The following is a 26632-nucleotide window of genomic DNA, read 5'->3' as shown; positions in this document are numbered from 1 at the left end:
TTATTCATAAGAAATAAGACAGTTCTTCAGAGCTACAGTAAACTCGAACTTTCTCACTTTATTCATATCACAGTTATCTGTATTTTTTTTTAATGAAAATGGAAACTAACTCAGCATTTACATTTTAAACATTTGGATTCATAGTTATTTTTATGATCGAGGAAGCCACTAAACATACAGGTGAGGTTGGTTAGCCCCTGGATTTGAACCCGAGACATCTTGAAATCGGATCCAGTGTTTTTCAATTGAGTAATCTCGCCCATTAAATCACTATTATTTGCCATACTTATTGACCTAAAATTTAATAACGCATCGTACTGGTTAACTCTCACTCACTCACTCACTCACTCACTCACTCACTCACTCACTCACTCACTCACTCACTCGTTTATAAGTAAATTCAATCAGGTACATACTTGTACAACAATTACATCAATACACTCGCTCACTCATTCACACACACATAAAGTCACTTTTATACGCAACCATTCACTAACAACCACATACACACAGACTCACTAACGCACTCTTTCACTTATTCACTCACTGTGTAGTTCCGGGTAATGAATGAATGGATGTATTCCTGACCTAGTACAACCTCAATGACCACAAAGCCCATCTAGACTAACAGATCAAACATTATCCCACGAGGTAGGAGGCCTGCAACCGCGAGGTCATAGTGTAGTCGACTTTAATCTGTGGGTTCCATTCAAGCTTGTCTGTCACAAGGAACTGAGAAATATTTCGCATTGAATTGTTCACGTGCGTCACAGGACAACCTGAGACAATACCTTAAGTTCTGGAGCTACGTCACTCACTACTCCGCCTATACTTCTGCATAACAGTGTCAAATTATTCCCATGAGAGTCTGTAGTTCTGAAGATACTGCAGTGTACATTCAGGCTGATATTCAAAAGTGGGCTATCCAGTTAGCTTAATCTGAACCTCATTTTATTAAAAATTGTAAACGAAGCTGTCTCGAGTGTTTTGCACCGCATCCTTGCATAATGGAAAAGCTCCATGAATTCATAACTGTAATATTAAATAGAAGTTATAAACTAAAATTTAAAAGTAAACGGTCTGTATTATTCACTGTCAAAAATATTACTCGAGATCTTATCATAATTAAAAAAATCGTCTTCATCACAGTTGTCGCATCCGTAGTAAGCATCAAAATCACAGTTTTCGATCTCGTCATCACAATCGTCGTAGGCATCGTCATCAAAATTATAATCGCCACTGACATAATCTTAATCTTAGGCCTAATTTTTGTCGTTATAATACAGTCGCCTCGTCAAAAACGTAGTCGACAACGTAATCCTAGTCGTCGTCGTCACAGTCCTATTCGTCACTATCTTATTCTTCCTCATAATCCTATTCGTCACCATAATTATACTCACTGACAAAAATATTACTCGAGATCTTATCATAATTAAAAAAATCGTCTTCATCACAGTTATCGCATCCGTAGTAATCGTCAAAATCACAGTTTTCGATCTCGTCGTCACAATCGTCGTAGGCATCGTCATCAAAATTATAATCGCCACTGACATAATCTTAACCTTAGACCTAATTTTTGTCGTTATAATTCAGTCGCCTCGTCAAAAACGTAGTCGACAACGTAGTCCTAGTCGTCACAGTCCTATTCGTCACTATCTTATTCTTCCTCATAACCCTATTCGTCACCATAATTATATTCACTGACAAAAATATTACTCGAGATCTTATTATAATTTAAAAAATCGTCTTCATCACAGTTGTCGCATCCGTAGTAATCGTCAAAATCACAGTTTTGCTCTCGTCGTTACAATCGTCGTAGGCATCGTCATCAAAATTATAATCGCCAATGACAACCTTAAACTTAGATCTATTTTTGTCGTTATAATCCAGTCACCTCGTCAAAAACGTGGTCGACAACCTAGACCTAGTCATCGTCGTCGTTACAGTCCTATTCGTCACTATCTTATTCTTCCTCATAATCCTATTAGTCACCATAATTATATTCGTCCTCAAAATTACACATTCGTGTAACTGCATTCGTCATACAAACTGCACATTCGTCCACAAAATTATATTCGTCTTAGTCTTCGTCATAAGCCTTGTCTTCGCAATGCTAGACGCCGTCATAATACTAATCGTCATAATCTTATTCTTCGTCACGGTCCTAATGGTCGTCATAATCCTAGTGACCATGAATTCTTTTCGTCGTCACCATCCTAGTCGTCGTCACGATCCCATCGTCACAATCCCTGTCGTCGTCACAATCCTAGTAGTCGTCACGATTCCAGTCATCACAATCGTATTCGTAGTCACAATTATAGTTCTCATAATCGTTTTCATCATAATTCTATTCGTCGTCACAATCCTTGAAGTCATAATTCTAGTCGTTATGAACCTTATCTTCGTCGTAAACCTAGTCGCCGTAGATCTGTTGTTCGTCGTAATCATGGTCATAATTCTATTCGTTTTCATCGTCATAATCATAGTTGTCATAAACTTAACAGTTGCATTCTATGATAGTCATCGTAATTTAGTCGTCGTCGTCATCATCTCAGTAATGTGTGATTTGACAATTTGCATAATAAAAAATGAAGTAAGATCTTAAGTCAATGTGATTCAAGCTAAAAACCAACACTGTACAGTAGTCTACATATATATTATTTAATATTAGATTATTTCTACCTCTCTTTACTGAAGTAAAAGTCATATTAAGAGGGTTCACAGCGTGAGATCCAGTGCCCTTACAGAAGTGGACAGTGATTTCTGGAATTCAGAACTACTATCACAGACTAAGTCCCGCGCCGTGGCGTCGTGGTCTAAGGCATCCTGCCTAGGAATCGCGTTACAGAATGCGCGCTAGTTCGAGTCCTCATGGGGGAAGAAATTTTCTCATGAAATTTCGGCCAGTGTATGGGACCGGTGCCCACCCAGCATCGTGATGTACTTGGGGAGCTACGATAGGTAGCGAAAATCTGGTTTCGCAGACCAGCTATAACGGCTGGGGGGATCATCGTGCTAACCACACGATACCGCCATTCTGGTTGGGCGATCGTCCACCTCTGCTTCGGCATGTGGACGTGAGGACAGCAGCCGGTTGGTCGGTGTTGGCCCTTCACGGACTGCAGCGCCATGGATTTACTTTTTACTTTATCACAGTCTAGTATAAAGTCACGAAGCTTGAGTTTATGAGGGTGTGCGGAATCAAGAGACTGTGCGGGTATTATTTCGCATTGTCTGTAATGAGGCGATAGTTGCGATCCTAGTAGTTAGCAACTATCTATGGATGCATATTTACTACGTATTGAGCTTCGTGACTGTATATACTAGACTGTGGTACTATCATGTCTTCAGTTAATTAGACCTGCAGAAATTGTATATCATAATATATCAAATATGCTGCTACAGGTTGCTTAAACAATTAAAATCTACTGTAATTTCTACTTTCAACAATCTCAATATGTAGGCCATGTGAAAATGGCTATTCTGTACCATTTACCACAGCCTTGACATATAATTTGTGGAATATACTGAAGTTGACTACGAGACATCTGGACTACAGAGCCTCCAAGAGGCTAAGTGATTATTTGTAGAGTGCCTCACCAACATATCCTGGTGTCCCACATGCTGTTGCCATGATGCCAGAATCCTCCATTTTAGAGAGTCCGAAATCACTGATCATAATTTTACTGTCGTCATCATGACTGTAGTACAGGAGGTTCTCGGGCTGAAAAAGAGAACATAATGAGTGTCAAAGTTCAAAGAAGTCTTCATCAAGCAATTTTATAAGGTAATCATAAATAAATCAAGTGAAATGTAACATACAGACATGTGCCTGTTTAAGATAATTTTCATTACTTCAATAAATTATAGTATTCATATCGGTATAACGCACAATTTCGCGGAAAGGACACGAGACTGACGATAATAATAATAATAATAATAATAATAATAATAATAATAATAATAATAATAATAATAATAATATAGCATCACCGGCGTAGCTAAGGCAGTAGACGCGTTTGTCTGATGACCTGGAGAGGCGCTCAGGCGTGAGTTCGATTCCCGTTTCATGTGTTTCTTTGGGTTTTTCCGAGCTTTTCCCCAAATAAACACGAGCTTTTGCTCCTTCGGGTGTCATTATCATGTACGTGATTCTGTATAATCAAAAAGAAATAAATTACATTTTATTATTATTATTATTATTACTATTACTATTATTATTACTATTACTATTATTATTATATGATTATTATTATTATTATTATTATTATTATTATTGTAAATAAGGCAAATGTCAGATAATCACATGACGAAGCTTCAACCTCATCTCGCCAAATGCCTTACTTGATTTACTTATTTATGGCTTTTAAGGAATCCGCAGGTTCATTGCCGACCTCACATAAGCCCGCCATGGGTCCCTATCCTGAGCAAAATTAATCCAGTCTCTACAATCATATTCCACCTCCCCCAAATCAATTTTAATATTATCCTCCCACCTACGTCTCAGCCTCCCCAAACCTTTTTCCTTCTGACCTCCCAACTGACACTCTATACGTATTTCTGAATTCGCCCATACGTGCTACCTGCCCTGCACATCTCAAACGTCTGGATTTAATGTTCCTAATTATGTCAGGTGAAGAATACAATGCGTGCAGTTTGTTCTGTAACTTTCTCCATTCTCCTGTAACTTCAGCCCTCTTAGCCCAAAATATTTTCCTAAGCACCTTATTCTCAAACACCCCAAAGCTCTGTTCCTCTCTCAAAGTGGGAGTCCAAGTTTCACAACCATAAAGAACAATCGGTAATATAACTGTTCCATAAATTATAACTTTCAGCTTTTTTGAGTGCAGACTGGATGATAAAAGCTTTTAAACCGAATAATATCAGGTATTTCCCATATTTATTCTGTGTAATTTCTTCCAGAGTGTCATTTATATTTGTTACTGTTGCTCCAAGATATTTGAATTTTTCCACTTCTTCAAAGAATAAACTTTGTACTTGATAGACGGTTTAAACTCCACTGAAGTTTGAAGAATATTATTTTTCATATCGTCACGTAATTTGTAAGGAAGCTATAAATTTGTTTAGTAAAATTCTCCAAGATGAATTCCTTCTCTTTCGCACATATTTTGTACTGTACATTATCACATGCTGGATCACTCGACTGCCAAGCGTCGTTCTTTATGCTACTCATTACAGAAGATCGCCATACACAGAGAGCGAAATTGTAATACAAAACAATAGAGTTCAAGGTGAAAGGATGAAGGATGTGAACAAAACGAGACTCGAGGAACTACACAAAATGTGATTTGAATTTGAATACTGCGAGGCCGAGGGTGGCCGTTTATTTGGCCATCACGCACTTCACGCTAGTAAAACAATCGCAACTCTATTTCATTGTTCAACAGTTGGTACGTGTACCACTTGAGGTACATTGCACTTTGAGTTTAGTTTGGAGCCTTGGCGTGTCTGATCCGGCTACTCACTGTTTCTAAATATTCTACCCCGTTTTAAATGTAAATGTGTGTAACAAGAAGGAATTATACATAGTTTGTATGGTTGACTTATAAAACTACTTTCACGAGAAATAACAGGTTGCTAATAAACCCGGATGTGGTCGACTAGGACCTTCCTGAACTCTGCTAACTTGGTATTGTGAAGAATTTCTCTCGTGAATGGGTGTCCGTTTAAGATGGAATTAATTAATCTTTATGATCAGATGATAGACCTGGAATTTCATGCTCTAAAAACGATAAAATATGCATGCAAATATGCACTTAGAAAGTGCGAAATATGCCAATAAATATGCGCTAATAAATGAAGAGAAATTACGTTTCCCGTAGCAGTAGCCTACGAATTGTAATGAGTATGAACTTACATTATTCGTTCCTCATTACAGCAGCGTTTTTCAATCTTTTTCAACATGCGTCACAATAAAGGTGTAATAAAATCCCGCGGTGGACTCATATAATCTAAACCAGTGGCTCCCAACCAGGGGGGAATTTTGAGCGTTGCAGAAAGAAATGAGGACTATGTATAAAATACAAATAAATGAAATAAATGTATATGCCTTAATATATTAAATAAAATATTTTCAATTTTATATGAATTATTTTTTAGTGAACGTGAGAAAAATGATAGTGTGATGAATGGTGAAAGGGAGCACGGGACGAAAAAGGTTGAGAAGCACCGAAAAAAAAAACACATTATTCACAAATAGAACTAAAGCACTTTTTTGTATTTTTAGTTGAGATTTATTGTAAAAATGTAAAATTTAATGACATAAAATAATTATTACAATGCAATATTGGTGTGACTATTACACTTTTACTACATCATACTAATTTTGACTAGTAAAACTGTACGGAACGACTGTTTCAACCAATCATGGCTGCTTATCCTAAATTCTTACTAAATAGAATACTTGAAATATTTTCATTTTAAGACAATATTATATTCGTTTCTTGGTAACGAGTTTTACTTACACGGGGTTAGGTTTATATTTAATAGAACATATTCTTTTCTAAATGTTTTATCTAAATATTGTTTCTTTTATAGTCATCTAATTACTTCCAGACAAGTCTATTTCTGTGACCTATATTTTATAATTACTGTGTTTATGTCGCTTCTTTTCCTTATTTGGTAATTTATGTAGGCCTACAGTTACAAATGGTATGTGTCCTGATAGCATTATTATTATTATTATTATTATTATTACTATTACAAAGTACATTGTAAATAGTATTGCCCTGTATAACTGTTTATAGCCCTAAGAATAATACTACGTTTCTACAACCTAGAGACGATAATGCGATGTATTCCAGCCAACATAATATTTGCGTTTGTCCTTCAGGCGAATATTTATTACCTTGCCAGCTGCTTTTTAAAAACTGTATTATTCTGTGTGCACTTAGCTTCAGAGTAAATGTGCCTCAACTTCGAACTCTACTTATAAGTATCTGTGCGACAAAAGGTTTTTCTAAAACTGTACATGCATCGACGCGGGTCGTAGTTCCTAAACTCACCGATTCTATTCCGAGCTTGGTTGCATAATAATATTAAATAACAATAAGAAGAAACGTGAGTCATCTTCGGTGGCATTGTGGTTACCAGGCTAACATTTCGATCTGATGTTCATGGTTTCAAACTCTTTCGATGGCAATGAATTTCGAAGGACATTAAAAGCATTAAAATTTCTCGTTCTCGGAGAGGGTAACTGAAGCTGTAGGTCCTTGATAAATGGCTCCAGAGAAAATCTGTCCATTTCGCGCCCACTCTTAATTTCGACGCTGAAAATCCTCTTCAGTTGAAACTGCTGCCGCTGCTGCTGCTAATGTTGCTGCTGCTACTACTACTACTGCTACTGCTGCTGCTGCAACTGCTACTGCTACTAGAGTGAAACCTCGTTAATAGGCTCTCGCTTATAACGCTATCCCGTTCAATCGCCCTTTTATACATAACCTGGACATTCTATATGAAAATCTGCATAATTTTAACCTCTTGTAACGATTTCAAATCCTGCTTGTAGTCCTTTTTCGGATCGGAAATGAGGAAAAATGTTCCATACAAATTGCGAAATTTATGTTTTAAAAGTCTGGTGGAGAAATATTTTCCTGTGACTGCACTGAGGGTCATTGCACCACAAGTGCAAGAAAGAAATTTCACCCTCTACCTGAAAAAACTTTCCGGTCATCACTGTCGGAATTTGTATTTACCGGCACTTCTTCCTTCCTTTTTTTTTTTTTTTTTTTTTTTTGTATTAAAGGATTTTAACACTTCAGAGTTTCCTTGTCAATACATTGCTGTCATTTCTGTAAAATTTAATATATTTTTTTAATTCTGTGGTGTGTGCAGTAAGTTTGATAGTGCAAAATGGCAAAGCTGAAATCTCTGTCTATAAGTGAAAAATTACATTAGTGTTGCTCCTAGCAGTGTATCAAGTGAAGTTATGTGTAATTATTTGAACCACATAGAAAATGTTACCATAATAGTAGTACATAGGTCCTACAAACACATGGCAAACAACAATTAAAGATTTTTTCATATGAAATGAGCCCTTACTTGCATTTTGCACTGTAACTAATGCACAATATAATATGTTTCCTATGAAGTGGTGTCTAAATTGTTTTCCTCATTTCATAAATCATTTCCCGTCTATAGTGCTGTTCCGCTTATAACGTTTGAAGGCCAGAGTTCCTTGACGGGCGTATTATCTACTTACATGTATATCTGATGATTTCAATTGTTATAATTCAATAAAAGTTTAATAAGCACGTAAATATAAATGTTAATACAGTTTAAGCCTACATGTATTAGAAGCAATGAGCCACTGATAAAGGGAGCGTATTCGTTCGTGCTTTAGAATTTCAAAACATCAATACTCTTCCGAACGCGAGACCAAGAACTAGGAATTACTGGCCAAACAAGTGTGTTAATGCAGGACGCCAGTAGATGCTGCAAATCTGCTTTGAGTTTTGAGCCGTTGGTTCTCATAAATATACCGGTAATGCTTAGGGAATAGTACGAGTATTTACAACACGAGTTTTACCAATGAAACTGCAACAACTCCGGACCTGCCAGCAAATCCGTTTGAGAACTTTGTTCTCGATTGTCAAGTGTTAACAAGCGTAGCTTCTGCGTTAGCTCATTGCTACAGTGCAGGCTTTGTAACCCAGTAGACTTTAGCATTGTGTAGTCGTAGTAGTAGTTATTGTTTCCGATAGATTAGTAGTAGTAGTTTGATAATTTATTAATAATAGTTTCATGGTTTTAGTAGTAACAGTGATAGTTTATTAGTAGTAGTTTTATAGTTTATTAGCGATAGTGGTTGGATAGTTTATTAGTAGTAGTAGTTTCATGGTTTATTAGTAATAGTATCAGTAATTTTGTAGTTTAGTAGTAGTGGTGGTAGTAGTAGTTTGATAGTTTTGTAATATTAGTGATAGTAAATTTTGATAATTTTGTAGTATTAGTGGTAGTAGTTTGATAGTTTTGTAGTATTAATGGTATTAGTTTCATAGATTAGAAGTATTAGTGGTAGTAGTTTGGTAGTTTAGGATTATTGATGGTATTTGATAGTTTAGTAGTATTGGTGGTAGTAGTTTGATAGTTTAGTAGTAGTAATGGCGATAGTAGTTTGATAGTTTAGTAGTATTGTGGGTGGTAGTAGTTTGATAGTTTAGTGGTATTAGTGGTAGTATGATAGTTTAGTAGTAGTGCTAGTGGTGGTAGTTGTAATACTTCGATAGTTTTGTAGTGTTAGTGGTAGTAGTTTGATAGTTTAGTAGTAGTAGCGGTAGTAATGGTTTGATAATTTTGTAGTATTAGTGGCAGTAGTTTGATAGTTTTGCAGTATTAGTGGTACTATTTTAATATAGTTTGACGACGCTTTCAGTTGCAGAATTTATTCAGCATCGAAATTCGAAGTGGATGAGAAATGACCGATTAACTTTTCTTGTAGCCCTCTGTTAGGTAGGCTATATATTCTTATATGAGTAAATGTACTACATAGGATCCGCAGTTTACTTCCCTCCCATAGGAAACCATGCTAATGAATTTATCGCTCTTCAAGTCGATCTTCATTAGGTGGGGTTCAAAAACGCGAACACCGGATACAACGGATAACTTGGTAACTACTATGGGTGCTATGCATAGACATTTCGCCAGCCCGCGCTACGAGCGTGCTAAACTATCGAGTGATTACTTGTACAGGATTCATATCTTACCATGTCGCTAACACTGGTTTATGAATACGAAAAACGTTAGTTCGCTGATCATCCACCGGAAGCCCGCGCTAAGAATGTCTATGAATACGGCCTTAGATGTCTAAGGACGATCCCCAGCTAGCATCTAGATATTTTAGGTCTAATTAAAATTTATAATTAACACATGAAAAGAGAAAAAATGATAGTATAAACTTGAAATAAAACAAATTATGAGTACGTGATTGTGAATCTCTACATATTAGAATAAATAACTGTAAGCCTATTGTATTCAATTAGTCTGGCTGGGCGGAAGAGAAGGCCTGCTGGCTTTAGATCTGCCAGATTAAATAAATAAATAAATTATTATTATTATTATTATTATTATTATTATTATTAAACATTTTAAGTGTTTCAAATGAAAAATATCTCATTTGTGATAAAATACAATTTCTTATTTCCTAATGAAATGCTCGCTACCAAATTCTTCTATTAGAGCAGCCCAGCTTTTTTTTTTTTTTTTCCCCGCGTGTTCACTGAACAGCAGACCAGAAATGTGTAGATGTCGCCGATTTATCTATACACCATATCCTATTTACATATTGCTGCGGGTTGCTTGGTAACGAAACCCAGGTCTCTAACTATAATCTTCACAAGATTTTCCCTCCCCGTGAACGCAAAAAAAAAAAAAAACGGGGCTGCGTGGAGTATGTGTGAATCCCCGTGATGAAATACGAACACTCAAAACATAACGTGCTTGATCCCTGACTTGCATGTCATAATAGTACATTATGCAACGAGCCTATAATGATAGTAATTAAGACGCGAGGATGTTTATGAAACGAGCGCAAGCGAGTTTCATAATTTTTATACGAGCGTCTTAATTACCATTATAGGCAAGTTTCATACGACTTTTTATGCTCGACCACATTTCTAACTTGAAATTATTCATAAGTATTCATGTTATTCTTATGTGACTGGGGAGCGAACTGACCTTGTGCAATCTCGTAAATTGTGAGATGTGCACAGACGCGAAAGTATTCATTTTTTTTCGGGAAACGAATGTTGACGACCTTGATATAATCTAGAGAGTAAGATAAACGTTAAACTTGATATAACCTTGAAATTGAATTCGACATTGAAAAACGAGATGACAAATTGAATTTATTTGAATATTATTTACAATTAACGCTAATTATTATAGTAACAGAACATAACCTTCTGCGACAGTATTGGATTTCCAGCCTGCGTGACGTTTTGCTAGTTGTCTTTCGATTGCATATCCGAGAATAATCGAAAACCTGAACTTTAATGAATAGGTGTACTTTAATGACATGCATTAAAGGACTGCTACCAGGTGTATAATTACTACATTTCGGCATGGTCGAGCATAAAGAATTTTTTTAATGTCCATCAAGAGTTCAGTTATTTAGATCAATAGCACCTAATATTCCACTTCCACCTGCACCAGTGTTAACCCTATGGGGAAGATGACTGGGTGCGACCTTATACTCAGCACTACAAACAGGTGTTCAATTCGATGGACTCGAGTGATGCTGCGTGTTTTGAGACAGCTCAAAAATTATTGGCAAACAGTGAGTTAGAAGGGAATCCTGTATTTATATACGATCATTTTTTCTGTTTACCAAAAACAGTCACGTCAATGCAAACTGTTGGCGCTTCCTTACATGTGTTACTAGCCGCTTTTTAAGAAAGAAAATCGAATCTGAATTCTGTTCCTGGTAGAAAAGTGACTAATAGTACCTTAAAAATCCTAGATAATAACAGTTATGCTGTATTCTAGACATTCTCGAAGGAAAATCCTCAATCGTACCAAAAGATCTGTCTTCGCTGCGAAACAATTAACATAATTAAAATCCCAATAGCTGCGTGTAACGCGGAATTAAATTTTCACGATACAAAAGCATGTTCAGGAACAACACACGCAGTTTCTCGGTTTGTTGGAAATATCAGCCATGCAACTCTTGACTGATTTAGACAAAGAAACCACCTCTGCTTAAATCTCTAAGGCAGCCATTTTCAACCACTGTGCCAAAGATCCGCTGGTGTGCCGCGAGAAAATGGAAATAGTAACGGTTGTCGTAGCAAAAAATAGGAAAAGTGAAAATGAAAAGAGCAGTAAAAAAAATGAGTTCATAAGTGTTAACTTTCAGCGAACGGGGCACAAGTTCACATTCTGTAGGGGTGCGATCGCCAGAGAAGAGAATTACTGAAGTGCAGCTAGGGTTGCCAGATCAGTAAATTAGAATATCGTACCAGTCTTTAAAAATGTCTTATTTTACTTTTCCTTACGAAAAAAATATATATCGTACATTAAATACCTCGACACAACGTGTAATAATATTGTATGTTTTCATAATAACAAATTAAGAAAACAAGCATAACACCATAATTTTATTATCTACAGTAATCTCACTAGAGGTTTCGATTTATCTAGAGAAAATCAAAACTCGAGTGGGATTTAGTTGACTATTACACGATTAGAAGAAAGTATATAAAGATTAGAAGAAATAAAGTAGACTACTCTAATACAATAAAATATTAAGGATGCTATTCATAGACATTTCGCAGCACGCGCTACGAGCGTGCTAAGCTAGCCCCGGCTATCCACTGGTTACTTGTACAGAATTCAAATCATATCATATCGCTAACACTGGTTTATGATCATCCATCGGAAGCCCGCGCTAAAAATGTCTATGAATACGGCCCTAATTGACTTACGAAAATACTAAACTGTCTTCAAATGTATTGGTATGTAGAACCAAGGACCCGGGTTCGATCCCCGGCCCCAGAGCGAATTTTTCTCCTAAAAATATTAAGTGTCAATATTACAGATAAATTCTGTAGGACAAATTAATATATCTATAATAAAATAATATATAATATATACGGTAATATATAATAATATAAAATATTAAATATATAAATATAATATAAAATAATACTATATTATAATAAACTAAGAATCAAATAAAGTAAAATGAAGTACCGGTATCACAAATTAAGAAGATACTTTTTATATATACAGTATGTTGACGCCTCGCGTCAATGGAATTCCTTGTCACAAAGTATTAGGGGCTGCAAGACAATAAACACCTTTAAGAACAGCTTAAAAGATAACCTTATTAGCATTTCACTCCAATCATACTGATTTAAACTATCACTGACTACATTGTTACTTTTTTCTTTAGACATCATCCTGATTGTGCTGTATTTTAATTGTCTCGTAATAATCTCTTTCTATTATCTAATATTATTTGAAATATATTAACATTCTATGTATTTTAGTTTAATTCTGCTACACAGTTTATTTCAGTGTTTAATTAATAGTTCATAGTATTTTGTTGTTTAATTTGTAAATAACTTTTGTATACATGTAACTCTCATCTCAATCAAATTGTTGGATTCTTTGTAAGTTCATGCATATGTATATACACTTTTTGCTGGTTGAGTGGAAGAGAAGGCCTTACGGCCTTAACTCTGCCAGCTAAAATAAATCATTATTATTATTATTATTATTATTATTATTATTATTATGTTAAATAAAATCATATATTTATACTAATTTAAATTACTTATTCTAAATATTTTCTACTTCTAATTTGGATTTATATGGTACCGGTATAATTTTTAAATATAGATACAGGTATTTCAAAATCATGTCATTATATATTTTAGTCCATAATTAAACCTGTGTTTTTTTTTCCAGCATTTGTGATGCATTTCTCCATTTTCAAATAAAATTACGTACTTTTATTGTAAGTTATTTTGTGTGGAAGGAATTTAATAATGTATATTCAAAAAATGTTGCAACTGAATTTCGTTCTCGACATCGCAATGACTACAAGTAGTTCAAACTGTCCCAGCTTCAGGGCTAGTACGTACGAAACCTTCAATCGGACCGGAAAAAAGTAAACAAGCCCTAGTCTGTTCGCCCCATCTCGGTCTAACACTCCGCTATTAGTCAACCTGTATTTCCTCCATCGGGACCTGAACTTCGAAGTCTTCTTATAAGTCCCAGAAAAGAGGCAGTGCGCATGATCAGACATACAACGAAACAAAACTAATTTTATTACCTCAACTAGTCGTTCTCTTGTGAACCAGGTCGCTCGTCCTCTGATTATGCGCACTGCCTCCTTTCTGGGACTTACGAAATATCTGTGCGACAAAACTTTTTTCTAAGACTGTACGTTACATCAGTACAAGTCAGCCTCTCGCATCGCTATGGTAGCGCCGCCAGTCTATCTTATTCCGAGCTTGGTTGAATAATAGAACGAAATGCTGCATTGACAAACATAAAAAAGTGTAACTGTATAAAAATTCAATTTCATGTTACTTCTTCATATTCTATATTTCCTTTTCAAGCACTGTAATAAATATGCAGTTGAAAGTTAAAAAGCAACATTATTATTGCATGTGATATATGTCTTCATTGTGCATTTGTAAGAGAACGAAATAGCTATCTATAACGTGGAAGATTATAAGAATATGAGATGACTATAACCATGAAGAGAAAAATATTCACTACAACGAGTAATAACTTACTTAATAAAGTTGCAATGAATACGTTATTATCCTATTAATAATATGATTTAGACGTTCCATCGTATAAATGTTAGTAGAGCCTGGAATTTGTAATTCCGTTTATTAGTTAGGTTTTATTGAAGAACTGCTAAAATGTGGCATAAATAAGTGTTTTTTTTTCTATATTTTAATTTTCATATTTGAATGTGAACACGTTTAACGTGATTATTACACTTTTGCTACGTTATACTACTTGACCAATAAAACGGTATGGAACGACGTGTTTCAACCAATCATGGCTGCTTATCCTACAATTTTTATCACCTCCCTACAATTTGTTTCTTTGTTCGCCAACATTGTAATTTCAATAATTGTACATTTAAAATGATTAATGTTTATTTTATCATCCTTAATTAAAAATTTTCTATCATTTATCTTGTTTGTATTATTTAGGTTATGCTTCTGCAGTATGAGATTAAGGATAGTCAAATATCAGAGACTGTTTAATATATTTTGATAATTGAAGTGGAATGCAATTGTTTTAATAAAAATGAAAATTAATCAACAGAATCTTTTTGACTAGTAACAGTCCATAGAATTCAATGAAGATTGTATAGTTGGCACAACTGGTAACAAGAGAACAGATCATCATAAAACACTTGTAAGTATAATGCGAACAGAGGATTTTTAAAATAAATAGACAATTAAATAAGGAGCTCAAGGACAACGTACAAAAATTTTTCGTTTATATTGTAATTATGTTCCACATACTTAAATATTGACATAGATAAACTAGCGACGAAAAAAGGGCATAGGCCTACATGTGAACAGACATATTCTGAAATTCAGTTTAATTCCGTCAGTTCATTTTATCTGATACACTGCTTCGTCGATACAGGAGAAAATCAATGTTCGCCTACTTAGATACAACACGCGGAGCAAGTTCCCTGCTATCGGCAAGCGGTAGAGCATGAAAGTCGAGGAATATTACGGACAAGAAAACATCGATCATACGAGAATGGGTATTTAAGAGTTGTTAAGTAATATAAAAAGTGAATCTGATACAACGTTAATACAAAATAATTTTATTTTCCAGAATACATCTGTAAGAGAAAATAAATAAATAAATAAATAAATAAATAAATAAATAAATAAATAAATAAATAAATAAATAAATAAATAAATTAAATAAATAAATAATAAATAAATAAATTTAATATCTTAAACTCTTCAGCAATATCCTTAATATCTGCGTCGTTATCTAGGCGTTGAATAATATTTACGTTGACAAAAATACTTAGGCGTGAACATCTTGTGACACGATGCCTTACCAGTATGCGGAGGCTTGGATTCTCGTCACAACAGACCACGATGTACTGTTTTCTGCTTTCTTTAGACTCAAACGCATTCTACTAAATCGATGGAGCAGTGTACAAGCAGAAGTTTATTTTGGTTCTATTTAATGAAATATAATTAAACTACCAAACTTTCGTTTTTCTGCAATCATTTTTCAACATTTTATTAGTTTACGAGTATAGTAATAGATACAAGTAAGTTACATTCATATTATTTTGTTAAGTGCTTATTTGGTATGTATTCTTTTTGAAGACCTCAAATTTATGTCACAAGCTTGATTTATTTACTAGCATGTATTTTTATCTATTTTTTTTTTTTTAAGATTTAAGCACAGCCTCCAATGGTTAACTATGAAAGGGAACTTTCTACTTAAGTTCCGAGATACGCCAACTTATAGCTAATGCTTAGTACGCCTCTGGCTGGTTGTGGGTCAAAGGCACTTTTCCAACTACACACTAATGCCCACTACCGCTCGCGGGCGCCCTCTGAAGATGAGTACATGCAAACTTCTGTGCTAAAAAAACTCTATGCTGGTCTTGTGCTGGGATGTTAAGGGTCTGATTCGTAGGGACTGGGGTTACGAGGTCATACGTTTTGTCCTTTTATATTTTATGGCTTACGTTTTTCTTTTGCTTTTAAAACTATTTCTTCTTTTTTTTTTAAATCCAAGCACAGCAAAGAATCGTATTTTGAAAATCCCAACATATGAAGTTACAATGACATTGAATAATTTCAAGGGAAAAATTGATCCGGGGCCGGGTATCGATCCCGGGCCCTCTGGTTGAACGTACCAGCGCTCTACCACTGAGCTACCCGGGAACTCCACCCGACACCGTCTCAACTTTTCCCTTTATATCCACACAACTCGCGTGGGCTGACGAAACGCCAGAGACCCACAACGAGTGCACACAATCTCTGTGTGACTTGGAATTGTGATTGTGGAGTTCCCGGGTAGCTCAGTGGTAGAGCGCTGGTACGTTCAACCAGAGGTCCCGGGATCGATACCCGGCCCCGGAACAATTTTTCCTTGAAATTATTCAAATCTGCTTTACAGGGAGCTTCACCTGAAAGACTAGATTTGCATTACAATGACATTACATAGACGACACTGTTCTTTTTTAATAGTTGTGATATTTACGCCAATATTCTGTATTACCTTGAAAAATGCTGTAACTTTACAGTAAATAATCAATATTAAAAGTTACATAGCTTTTCATCAAAACAAGACTTAGATTATTCTATCTTTGAAAATTAAGTTGTTCTAGTGAGCCTGCAAGAATTTGTGAACCTTGATTGACTGTGTGAGGAATTTTGTGAGAATAAGGTTGAACGTAATCATTATCAAGGACATGATATGGTAAGTGGCTTCATTTTTTTTTCTAAAATTTATGAAGTGTTTCAAAAATTCATAATTAGGGTTTCCATTAGCGTTCCAGATTCTAATGCAGCGGTGTAATCACAGACATTCAATCGGGTACGAGGAGTTTCCTGCACAATGCTGTGTGTTTCGTTCACGTACTGAAGACAAGGAGTGGCGGTATCATGTAGCTCTACAAACTCTGTCTCTACAAGCAGTAAGAGGTGGTTTCGTAAAAATGTGAAGGAGAACTCTTTGTTGTTCTGTTTGACAAAATGCAATCTGTTTACTTTGCTCAACGGTTCAATTAGGAGTATGCAGAGGCATTAATTGCCACACTGAATAATTTATTATTATTATTATTATTATTATTATTATTATTATTATTATCATTATCATTATTATTACGACCACTAAGTATGTGTTTCTATAATTCTTCTGTACGTGCATGAATATTGATATTTTTAGATGTTTTCCCTAGAGTGATAAAATTATTAGGTTTTATCTCAATTTTAATCTTCTTACTCTTTAAATGAGGGTAACTATTTTTTAGTTATTCATTTAATAATGATATTGTAGAAGAACTGATTCAATATTTCGTGCTCTAAAGTCTTTTAAGAGGACAGAATTTCTCAAAAAAGTAATGATTAAAGTAGCTTAAATAACTTGTCCATAAGAAGTTTTTGATTTTGAAAAACTACGAAATTCTCGACCGAGTATCGAGAGAAGAATTTCGAAAATTCCTGATTATATTCAAAAGGAAGGTTCTTTTTTAAGAAGCAAGAAAAATCGTATATCATTCACTGGCTCTTGATGACAGCAGTGACATACTGATACAGCAAAGCTTGACGTTTTTATCCGCGGGATTGCTCAAGATGTTAGTACAGGAACCACCACTGATTGTAGTTTTCATACCAAGTACCTTTCCTCCGTGTCCTTACTTCATAGGCTGTCTGTCGCATGTAATCACTGCAGCTCGAGTTTTGGTCACCGCTGTTCTAATGTCTTTGTAGAAAGGGTTTTACATTAATGAAGAATAAATGGACAACTGTTATAAGCAGGAGTCATCCTGAGCTGATGAAAGCAGAACTACAAACTGTAGCCTACTGAATTTATCTTTCATTTCTTAACATTTTCACCAACTTGCAAAACAGGATGGAAAATTGTTAAGAGCTAAATGTCAAGGGAAATACCAGAAGAAGTAAATGAAATGCATATTTTGTAAACAGTGTTCTATTCAGTGTAGCCTAATAAACTAAATATATCGTGGCAAATCTTCCGCCTTTTCTGACAAAAACCTGGCAACCCTAGTAGGGACTAATATTCTGAGTTTCATAGTCAACTTCCTCTGTTCTCTGACATTATACCCATAAAAAAAGATATTTTTTTAAATCCTCGGCCACAGCATTCATTTACTGAATGTCGACATACCTTGAGGTCTCTGTGGACAACTCCCTGCTCGTGCATATAATCCACAGCTTCCAGCACCTGGCGGATGAGATCGGAAGCATCCTTCTCCGTGTACGAGCCTTTCTCGACGATGCGATCAAACAGTTCACCACCAGTAACCCTGCGCCAAGCACAACCAATCGGATTAATAATACACCTTCTACAGTATTCACTACACACAGAATAAATTGACAGTATGGTAATTTTTATTTATCGAGGATTTTCACACTACGGTTAGTAGGGTATACCATAGTCTAATACATACAGTCGCGCAACTTCAACACTTTTTTTTGCCAACATTCGCGACACTAGCACCCAAGCGGCAGGCAAGTCACAAGTCGTAGTGTTGATACAGTCAGCACGTGCTTTAAAGGGATGCGAGATGTTATAATAAAGTTTTAATCATGCATCGGAATAAAGGCAATGTGTGCAGTGCTGTAAATTGCAGTAACAACAAGTTTAAATCTCCAAATTTGTCGTTCTTCAGATTCCCTAAAGACCAAGAGAGGTAAGTGTATATCTGGAAATCATAACTCAATCATTACCAATCATCCACATTGTAGGGAGCCTTCATATTGTGTTCTATAAAACATTTATTAGTTATCAGTTACCTATTTGTATGTCAGGAAGAACAGTTTAAATACATACGGAAATACATGTACAATCGGTGTATATTTTTATTCAAAGTAACACAGGTTATTTGTCTTTACTTGTCCATCTTATCTTGTATTTTGTATGTTCTTTCAGGAGTAGAAAATGACTGATAAATCTTAGATCAGATTTAATGAACAAAAGCGTAGATTATTTGTTCAACAATATACACTACGAGATATGCTCTACAATTTTGAAGCTACTAAAAATACGCACAGGAAATATAGAGTTCCAATGATGCATAAATATATTTAGGAATGAATTGGATTAACCGTCCACGTACGAACAATTATATTTCAAACCATGATACGTGATCAGGGTCATGATTCAGATGTAAGGAGCAGAAAGGATTACGTTTATTCCCAGCTTCTGAAACTTTTAGATTAACTGCGTGTGAAATTCTTCTAGGATTCTAAAGTAAAATTAATAAGAACCATATACACTTACTGTATAGCATAAAATATAAAATCAATTATGCAAAACCCGTTTTCTGATGTGTTATCATACGTAGTCTGCACACTTTTAACTTGCCTGCCGCTAGAGCGCTACTATCGCGCCAGCTGTTAAATGTTGGCATATTTTATACGTATGAGTTGCGCGACTGTATGTATTAGACTGTGGGTATACTCTAAAAAAAGGAATATTACAATCATCAGGTCGAAAATCCCTTTTGAAAATCGAGCGGGTGTAGGTAAAGCCCGATCGCAAACTCGTGGCACCTACGCGAAAGATGAATTGGCATCCACTTACATGGACTCGCCCGAGACTTCGGACCTAAATACTAGATATTCGCTAGACCACCGAGAACGATGAGGGCCGCAGACCAGATATACAGGGTGTAAGGGGGTATAAGTGCCATTATTTTAACTGATGATTATTCATGTCATAAGAGAGGAAAAATGTCCTTACAATTTTTTTCTAATTGCAATATTTAACTAATTATTAAAGTTTACAATATTAGACGTTTTGCAACGTTGCTGGATAGGGAGGAGTGGGTTTATAAGTACTACACAGTACAGCTCAAGCAGGTAATGACATACAGGTATAGATGCTCTGTTCTAATGCAGGAGCGGACCATGACAATACTGTTATTTACATAAAACGAGCAGCAAATACAAACTTTCAATCTCATTAATAGAATATTATGGTAAATTTACATTTTATGTAACAAAGTTCCTCCATTTTTATTGTATGTCTAAAAATAAATAATAATGGTTTTCTGCACAAAATCACACGAACGTTTTTCTAATGCAAAATTTTAATCTCTCCCGCATCCGTACATAAGTATCATTTTTAAACAAATTTCTGGTTGTGTGATTTTTGAAACGGGGTAAGAGACTTCTAGTTTCTAAAAATCGGTGAGAAACTGCTACAAAAGTTAGCCGATTACGTAACCTTCTTCGAGAAAAGCGTTGACGGTACATCCTCCTTGTCTCACTGACGACGACTTTCTCCATAAATTAATAACATATGATATTCCTAAATTGTAAATTACATTGTAAGTTATTTATTGAATATCCTGTACTGAACTGTCATCCGCTCGGCAGTATACCTATGGACAGGGAGCTTGAACTCAGCTGACTCGTACTTACATCTGTGCAGAATACTGCCTGCTGAAGACGTTGCCACGTCTCTGACGCCAGAATATTAACAAATTTAAGCATGCAATTTTATTTAATTTCACAAAAACGTAATAGAACACACAAGTATTTATTTGAATTAATATTAACTCTTTGCTAGATATACCTACCGATGTAATTGTTTTCGTAATTTTACTCACGATATAAGCAGTAGGCCTATAACGCAAATAAAATAGGAAAATAATTTTTTTCTGTGAAATCTATCAAGTTTTGACCCTATGTTGTATGGACAGTTTTTGGTCCTGTAGACCGTCCCCGACGACTGTGAAAAAGACAGAACTTATACCCCTTACACCCTGTGAATACCGCGTTACTTTCCGTATCATGCTGCTTTCATGTTGGTGAAGAAAATTCGGAATTCTTCGAAGTATTCAAATTACAGTACAACCACACTTCATTTTAGCTAATGATCTAATTATTGAATTATAATCTAAATTTTACCTCAATCTGTCGCCACTCAAGCGAAAGTTATCTTGCATCTGGTTTTTCTTCGCTAACAGCAATATTCGAGACTAGCAAAATGATCATTTTACGTTATACAGGGACATCATTTTATTTTTACTAACATTTCTACCTTTGGATCAACTATTAAGAACCGAAAACACCGTTTGCTACCCCCTTCCACGACTGGAGTTCGATGATACTGGCGTAATATACAAAAAAATCACTTTACTAGGTATAGGAGGAAAGAAAAGTAGTTCATCCATTTCCGTAAACTAGGAAATATCGCGATTTTGAGTTTGATAATTTTCATTAGGTTTTTGTTTAATCAAAATACAGTACAGCATTAACAATGAGTGTTTTCACTCACGAACTGAGCTTTCCATGCGGACGTATTCATTATGCAGTATACTGCATATTTTATTCTGTCTATAGCACATTAGCGTACATTATAGAGAATGAAGTTAAATTGAAAAATAATCATAATATGGATATTTAAACACATTTTTTAAAATGATGGCCGTTCATTTCGATACAGGCTTCAGTTCTAATGTGCATATTATCTTACGTAATTCCAATTACCAGGTTCGTACTTCGCATGAGTAACTCATGTTGAAATAATTCTGTACCTACTCTATAAAAGAGACCTTATGTACTGTAAATTCAATCTTCACTTCTGCCCGATCCGAAAAGATAAAATTACTCAGACATGCTATCTACTGTCCGTCCAAGTGGTTACGTCGCAGCGTCGTAGAAAGGGAGGAAATCACGTGAAAGTTAATTACTTAACGAGGCCCTTTTATTTAAGTTATTTTAAACAATTATATGTGTATAATATTACGTAGACGTGCAATTCCCAACGGAAATTAATGTTCTCAGAAAAAAGCTAATACAGCCCAGCCACTAGCATTTACAGAGAGGCGAATAGAAGCAGGTGGAGGAAACCGGGTTGCGACGTAGGCAAATAGAAAATGATGAAATATTGAAAGCTCTTTCGTCACTGGAAAACGCGAACATATTTTTGGAATGTACTGTTTACTAAAACCGTAAGGCTACTATGACTGTATATGCGGTCTTGGATCTGTGTGGAGGACGGTTGAACTTCATTAGTAGAAGGGGTGGGAGTGAAGTACATTAAAAAACTCAGCTAAAATAAAAACCGAAGTAAAAATAAAATGATGTCCCTGTATTTCAATCGTACTTGTGTTTTACAGTTTCTAGTGACATCTATGTTTTTTAGACCACCTGCTTTTTAGAATATTTGCGCGTGTGCGGACTTTCAAAAGGTTTCGATCTGGTGATGTGAAAGGCTTCCCTGCAAGACCAATTTTTAGATCCTTCCCATCTCGTCCTCAAAGCAAGCACAAATGTACTCTCGACACGCAGTGTCGACTCGAAACTGGACAGCCACATTAAATCACAGGACACGAACTCCGATACAAACGAACTTCAATTTTTTACATAGCATTCGAACCTACGTCAAAACAGCTTCGCTTAGTATACACTTTGTAAGACAATGGTAAGATATTGGTTTAACTGTATTCTGTGTTACGTCTCTCAATATGTTTCAGTTCTGGAACCGTTTACTGATAGTATTAGGCCTACATTGAAAGCAGATCAATTATTCAAGACAGAACAGGCCTGTTTCATAATGACTGTAATTACGAGTATAACCAGGAACTTCATATTATGAACTTAGGAATTCAAAAGTGACAGGGGATTCACAGATTCCCGATGATTGCTTCAGTACGTCTTCATTTTTAGTTTTGTATTTTATTGTAATTAACTCTTCCATCTTCAGTTGACACCACTCTATTACTGAAGTGCCTGACTGATAACGGTATAAAATCCAATACGATAGAAAGTTCAGCTGTAATCAATGTTTATGGTACCAATTGTAGTTGCCCATAGTGATAATTATACAATGTTTATGAGCCTTATGACGATCAATTTCTCCTCGCATGTAGAAGAAAATGTCACCTGATCTGAGAATATGACTCTTCCAGTTCCGATTGGCATTCTTCTCCGCAAACGCGAGACGAAATAGCTTATGATCGTACGTTAGGCGATCTTCCTTTGCTGCTATGCGAGCTGAGTCCTGTAGGCTATCTTTTAAACACCACAGAGCTGTTCAAGAAGATCTAGAGCAGCGGTGGCGAAAATGTAATCGTGCGCCGAGCCACTGTGTAACCTGTAACGTGCATAGCACCTATGGAGGGAGGCGGACACCCGAAGGGGAAGTGAAGCAACTGTCTGACTTATTAACGGATTTTCATTTTCCTTATGTCAAGCATTTAAATATAATTTTATACTTTACAAGGCTACAAACTAATGTTTAGTACGTGTAACGAAGAAAGAAATGAACAATAAATGAACAATATCACAACCTAAAATTAACTGTCTTCAGAATATCTCTGCGACAAAGTTTCAAAATCAGGAATTATGTCACTTCCTGCCAGTCGTAGTTGATCACGAAGGTATTTGTCTGTCAGTCGTGATCTAAATTTGGTTTTCATTATTTTAATTGTTGAAAATAATTTTTCACAAACGTAAGTTGTAGCGAACATGGCTTCAACAGAGCAAGCGAAAGAACGAAGCTTCGGATATTTATTTTTTGGCAAAGATTTGAAAGTTCAACATTTGTCAAGTCCTTACATCTAGCTTTCATTTGACATCACATAGTAAATCAGTGAGTTCAAATTGAAGAGCTAATCGCATTATTCATACATCTGCTGAAAAAGGGTCGACGTACAGAGATGATGATGATGATGATAACAATAACACTTAACATTTTGTTTCATCAGTAACATGTAGTATAATGCCGTTTTATGTTATACAACCGTTTTCCTCGTAATAATTGTGAACAAATCATAATTTAATATTCTCATCATACTGACAGCAGAAAAAAAAAAAAAAAAAAAAAATACGTCCTCCCGTCCTACTTGGAACTTTCGTACATGGTTTCGAGAGAGACATATGCCACTCGCAGGTCAGATAAAATACAAATGGAACGGAGTTTGACTCCAGTGAGTGAGAGGGTGGAGGTTGGCGGAGGTTAGAAGCAAGCGAAATGCACAGCTATCACTGCGAGCCACAATGTCTCGCGAGTCACGTTCTCGCCACGGCTGATCTAGAGAAATGAGAAATAATTCTACTGGCAGAAGCAGACAGGTAAGAATTCCTGAGTGCTTCTGCAACCAGAGCTGTATTCTGCTCAGGGTGGACACACGTCTTTTTCCAGAACCTGTACGACGGTGTTCAACTCCTTCCATAGATACTTGCACCCACCTGTAGGATGTAGACACAGAGACCCGATCGTCTTTGCAGCCCAGACCGTAGACGGGGGAGCAGATGGGGGCCAGACATCCAAAATATTTTTGGGTCCCTCCAAATGTTAAAGAAATTATCTCCGTTTCGATTAATGTGGAAATTTCAAATGGAATGTTGCGACCTCTGAGATAAAATATAAAGAAAAAAATAAAATAATGTTGGTTAATGGTTGAATGATTATTCAGTTCACTGCATTTACAAAATTACGTTCATTATTCCTTTGTTCGTCGCAATGCATTAAAATTATTAATATTAATTATTTCATACTTCGGAATATTATTCACTTCAGTTATTTTTAAACAATATTATTTCTGTTGCTGTTTTAATCGCAACTGTAAGGTATAAAATATGAAAGCAACACAGTGGCGATGCAAATAAGAAAACATCATATTCAAAAGCACGATATGCCTCAGGCTGCAGTGCAAGCCTCCGTAAAAAATGTACACAAAATCTTGTATGTTTTAATAATTATTTACCTTACTCAAATAAATCAAGTAGCATGTACCATAGAGAAATAATATTTTACCACAGTCTAGTATATACAGTCACGAAGCTCAATACTTACTAAATATGCAAACATAGATAGTTGCTCACCACCAGGATCGCTACTATCGCATCATCACATACTCTTTCCCTAGCAGACGATAAAATGTATTGTACTTTCGATATCGTGTTCTTTTAAAAAAATTAACACCTTCCTGCCACTATTGAAATATGAAATACATAAGATTTATATATTATTTTCATAAAATATATATTATATTCTATAAACTCACTTTCCTGGATCTTACGGAAGAAGGATAACTCTAACCTATTTTTCTTACAATTTATAGTACTACAAACGTCTCCTTGTCCCATATTATTATTCAAATTATTGTATTTTAGCCATTTACAGTTATTACAACCGATAACGAACGTTTCATAGTTTACATAGCTTTTCACAAAAATGCGAAATACGGCACAGTCAGTGCCTTTTCGATCTAGACCAGGCCGTAATGTTTGTTCGGGTTTTCTGTGCTTAACATTTAATGGGTTTTCTATTTCAGTGTATGGAGCTCAGTGAAATATTATATTATAACTTTATTGCGTGTCATTGCTAAGCTTTATTTAGTGTAATGTGTCCATAAGTTCCGTTTACTTCTTGTTGCATAATATGTTGCAGAAATAATTACAAAACTGTGTTATTTTAATGTGAAGAGAATTTTACATGTTAACATAATCTGTTCACGTCAACATTTTAAGTTTAGAATGGAAGCTATTTTGAGGTTTAATAAAAACAATTTATATTGTGATTTCAATTTAGCACATCTACCTTCCTTAATTTTAGACAAAAGATTTACCAAAGCACTCCTATGAAATTAGTGTACGTACAATTGTGTTACTCCGTCTTTTAAGTAGTAGATAAATACAATAATTCAGTACTTAATTGTAGTATTAAAATACAGACAAATTGAATGTCCGGGGTATCATACATGACATTATGTTTAATTATAATGTATAATTGCGAATTTAGGAATATAAGTTAAATATAGTAAACATAACCTATAATTTTCATATGAATGGCAAGGCATTGGAGATCACTAAATTTAGACAAAGGGGCAACTGGTAAAGTAAACATAATCTATAATTTCAACATATCTAAATATCCGTGCGGTGCAATTGAAAATTATTGAATCGTGCATAAATGAATGTACAAGAATTTCGCAATATTTAATCGAAATAAAGGCAGGTATTACACACACGAACAACGTAATTTTCATACCATAAATAATATTACACCTTAACTCGCAAGTGAATTATGTCTGAAGTGTCTCATAATCATCGTTTTAAATTTTATTACTGGAATTACACTACATTTTAGAGATACATATGTTACTGTTCATGCATTCCAACAAATTTATATGGTTGAAACGCCGCCCTTCGTGATCGGGTTAAGCGAGTCACATGGTCTGCCTTACAGCCTGTATTAGATCACGATGGCTGTGGCACAGTCTCTTGTTCCTAGTACTCACAGCGCTCCAAGCGGCTAGTAACTATCGGGAGAATTGCAAAAAATCATCCCAAGCTTCGTGACTGTATATAGTAGACTGTGATTTTACCTGGTGCTGTCTGGACATACTAATCTTACATTTTTTATCTCCTATATCAATAATAAAGCTACA

The 26632-nt window shown here is 35.4% G+C and overlaps 1 protein-coding gene across 4 annotated transcripts in view; it reads right to left on the bottom strand.

Annotated features, from left to right (window-relative positions):
* CaMKI (Calcium/calmodulin-dependent protein kinase I) overlaps positions 1-26632 on the bottom strand; it is a 940598-nt gene that overhangs the window by 69119 nt on the left and 844847 nt on the right. For all 4 annotated transcript variants that reach the window (XR_011334309.1, XM_069837369.1, XM_069837370.1 and 1 more), the window contains 2 exons: positions 18391-18529; positions 3601-3724 (listed from right to left, as the gene is read on the bottom strand). Coding sequence is in view for 3 of the 4 variants with exons in the window: in XM_069837369.1 (XP_069693470.1) it covers positions 3601-3724; positions 18391-18529 (263 nt within the window). In the remaining variant the exon portion in view is untranslated. The remainder of the gene's footprint in view (positions 1-3600; positions 3725-18390; positions 18530-26632) is intronic.

Source organism: Periplaneta americana, chromosome 10 (assembly GCF_040183065.1).
Source record: "Periplaneta americana isolate PAMFEO1 chromosome 10, P.americana_PAMFEO1_priV1, whole genome shotgun sequence".
Classification (NCBI taxonomy): domain Eukaryota; kingdom Metazoa; phylum Arthropoda; class Insecta; order Blattodea; family Blattidae; genus Periplaneta; species Periplaneta americana.
The sequence above is the reverse complement of the archived record's forward strand: the minus strand, read 5'-3'. Positions and strand labels throughout refer to the sequence as shown.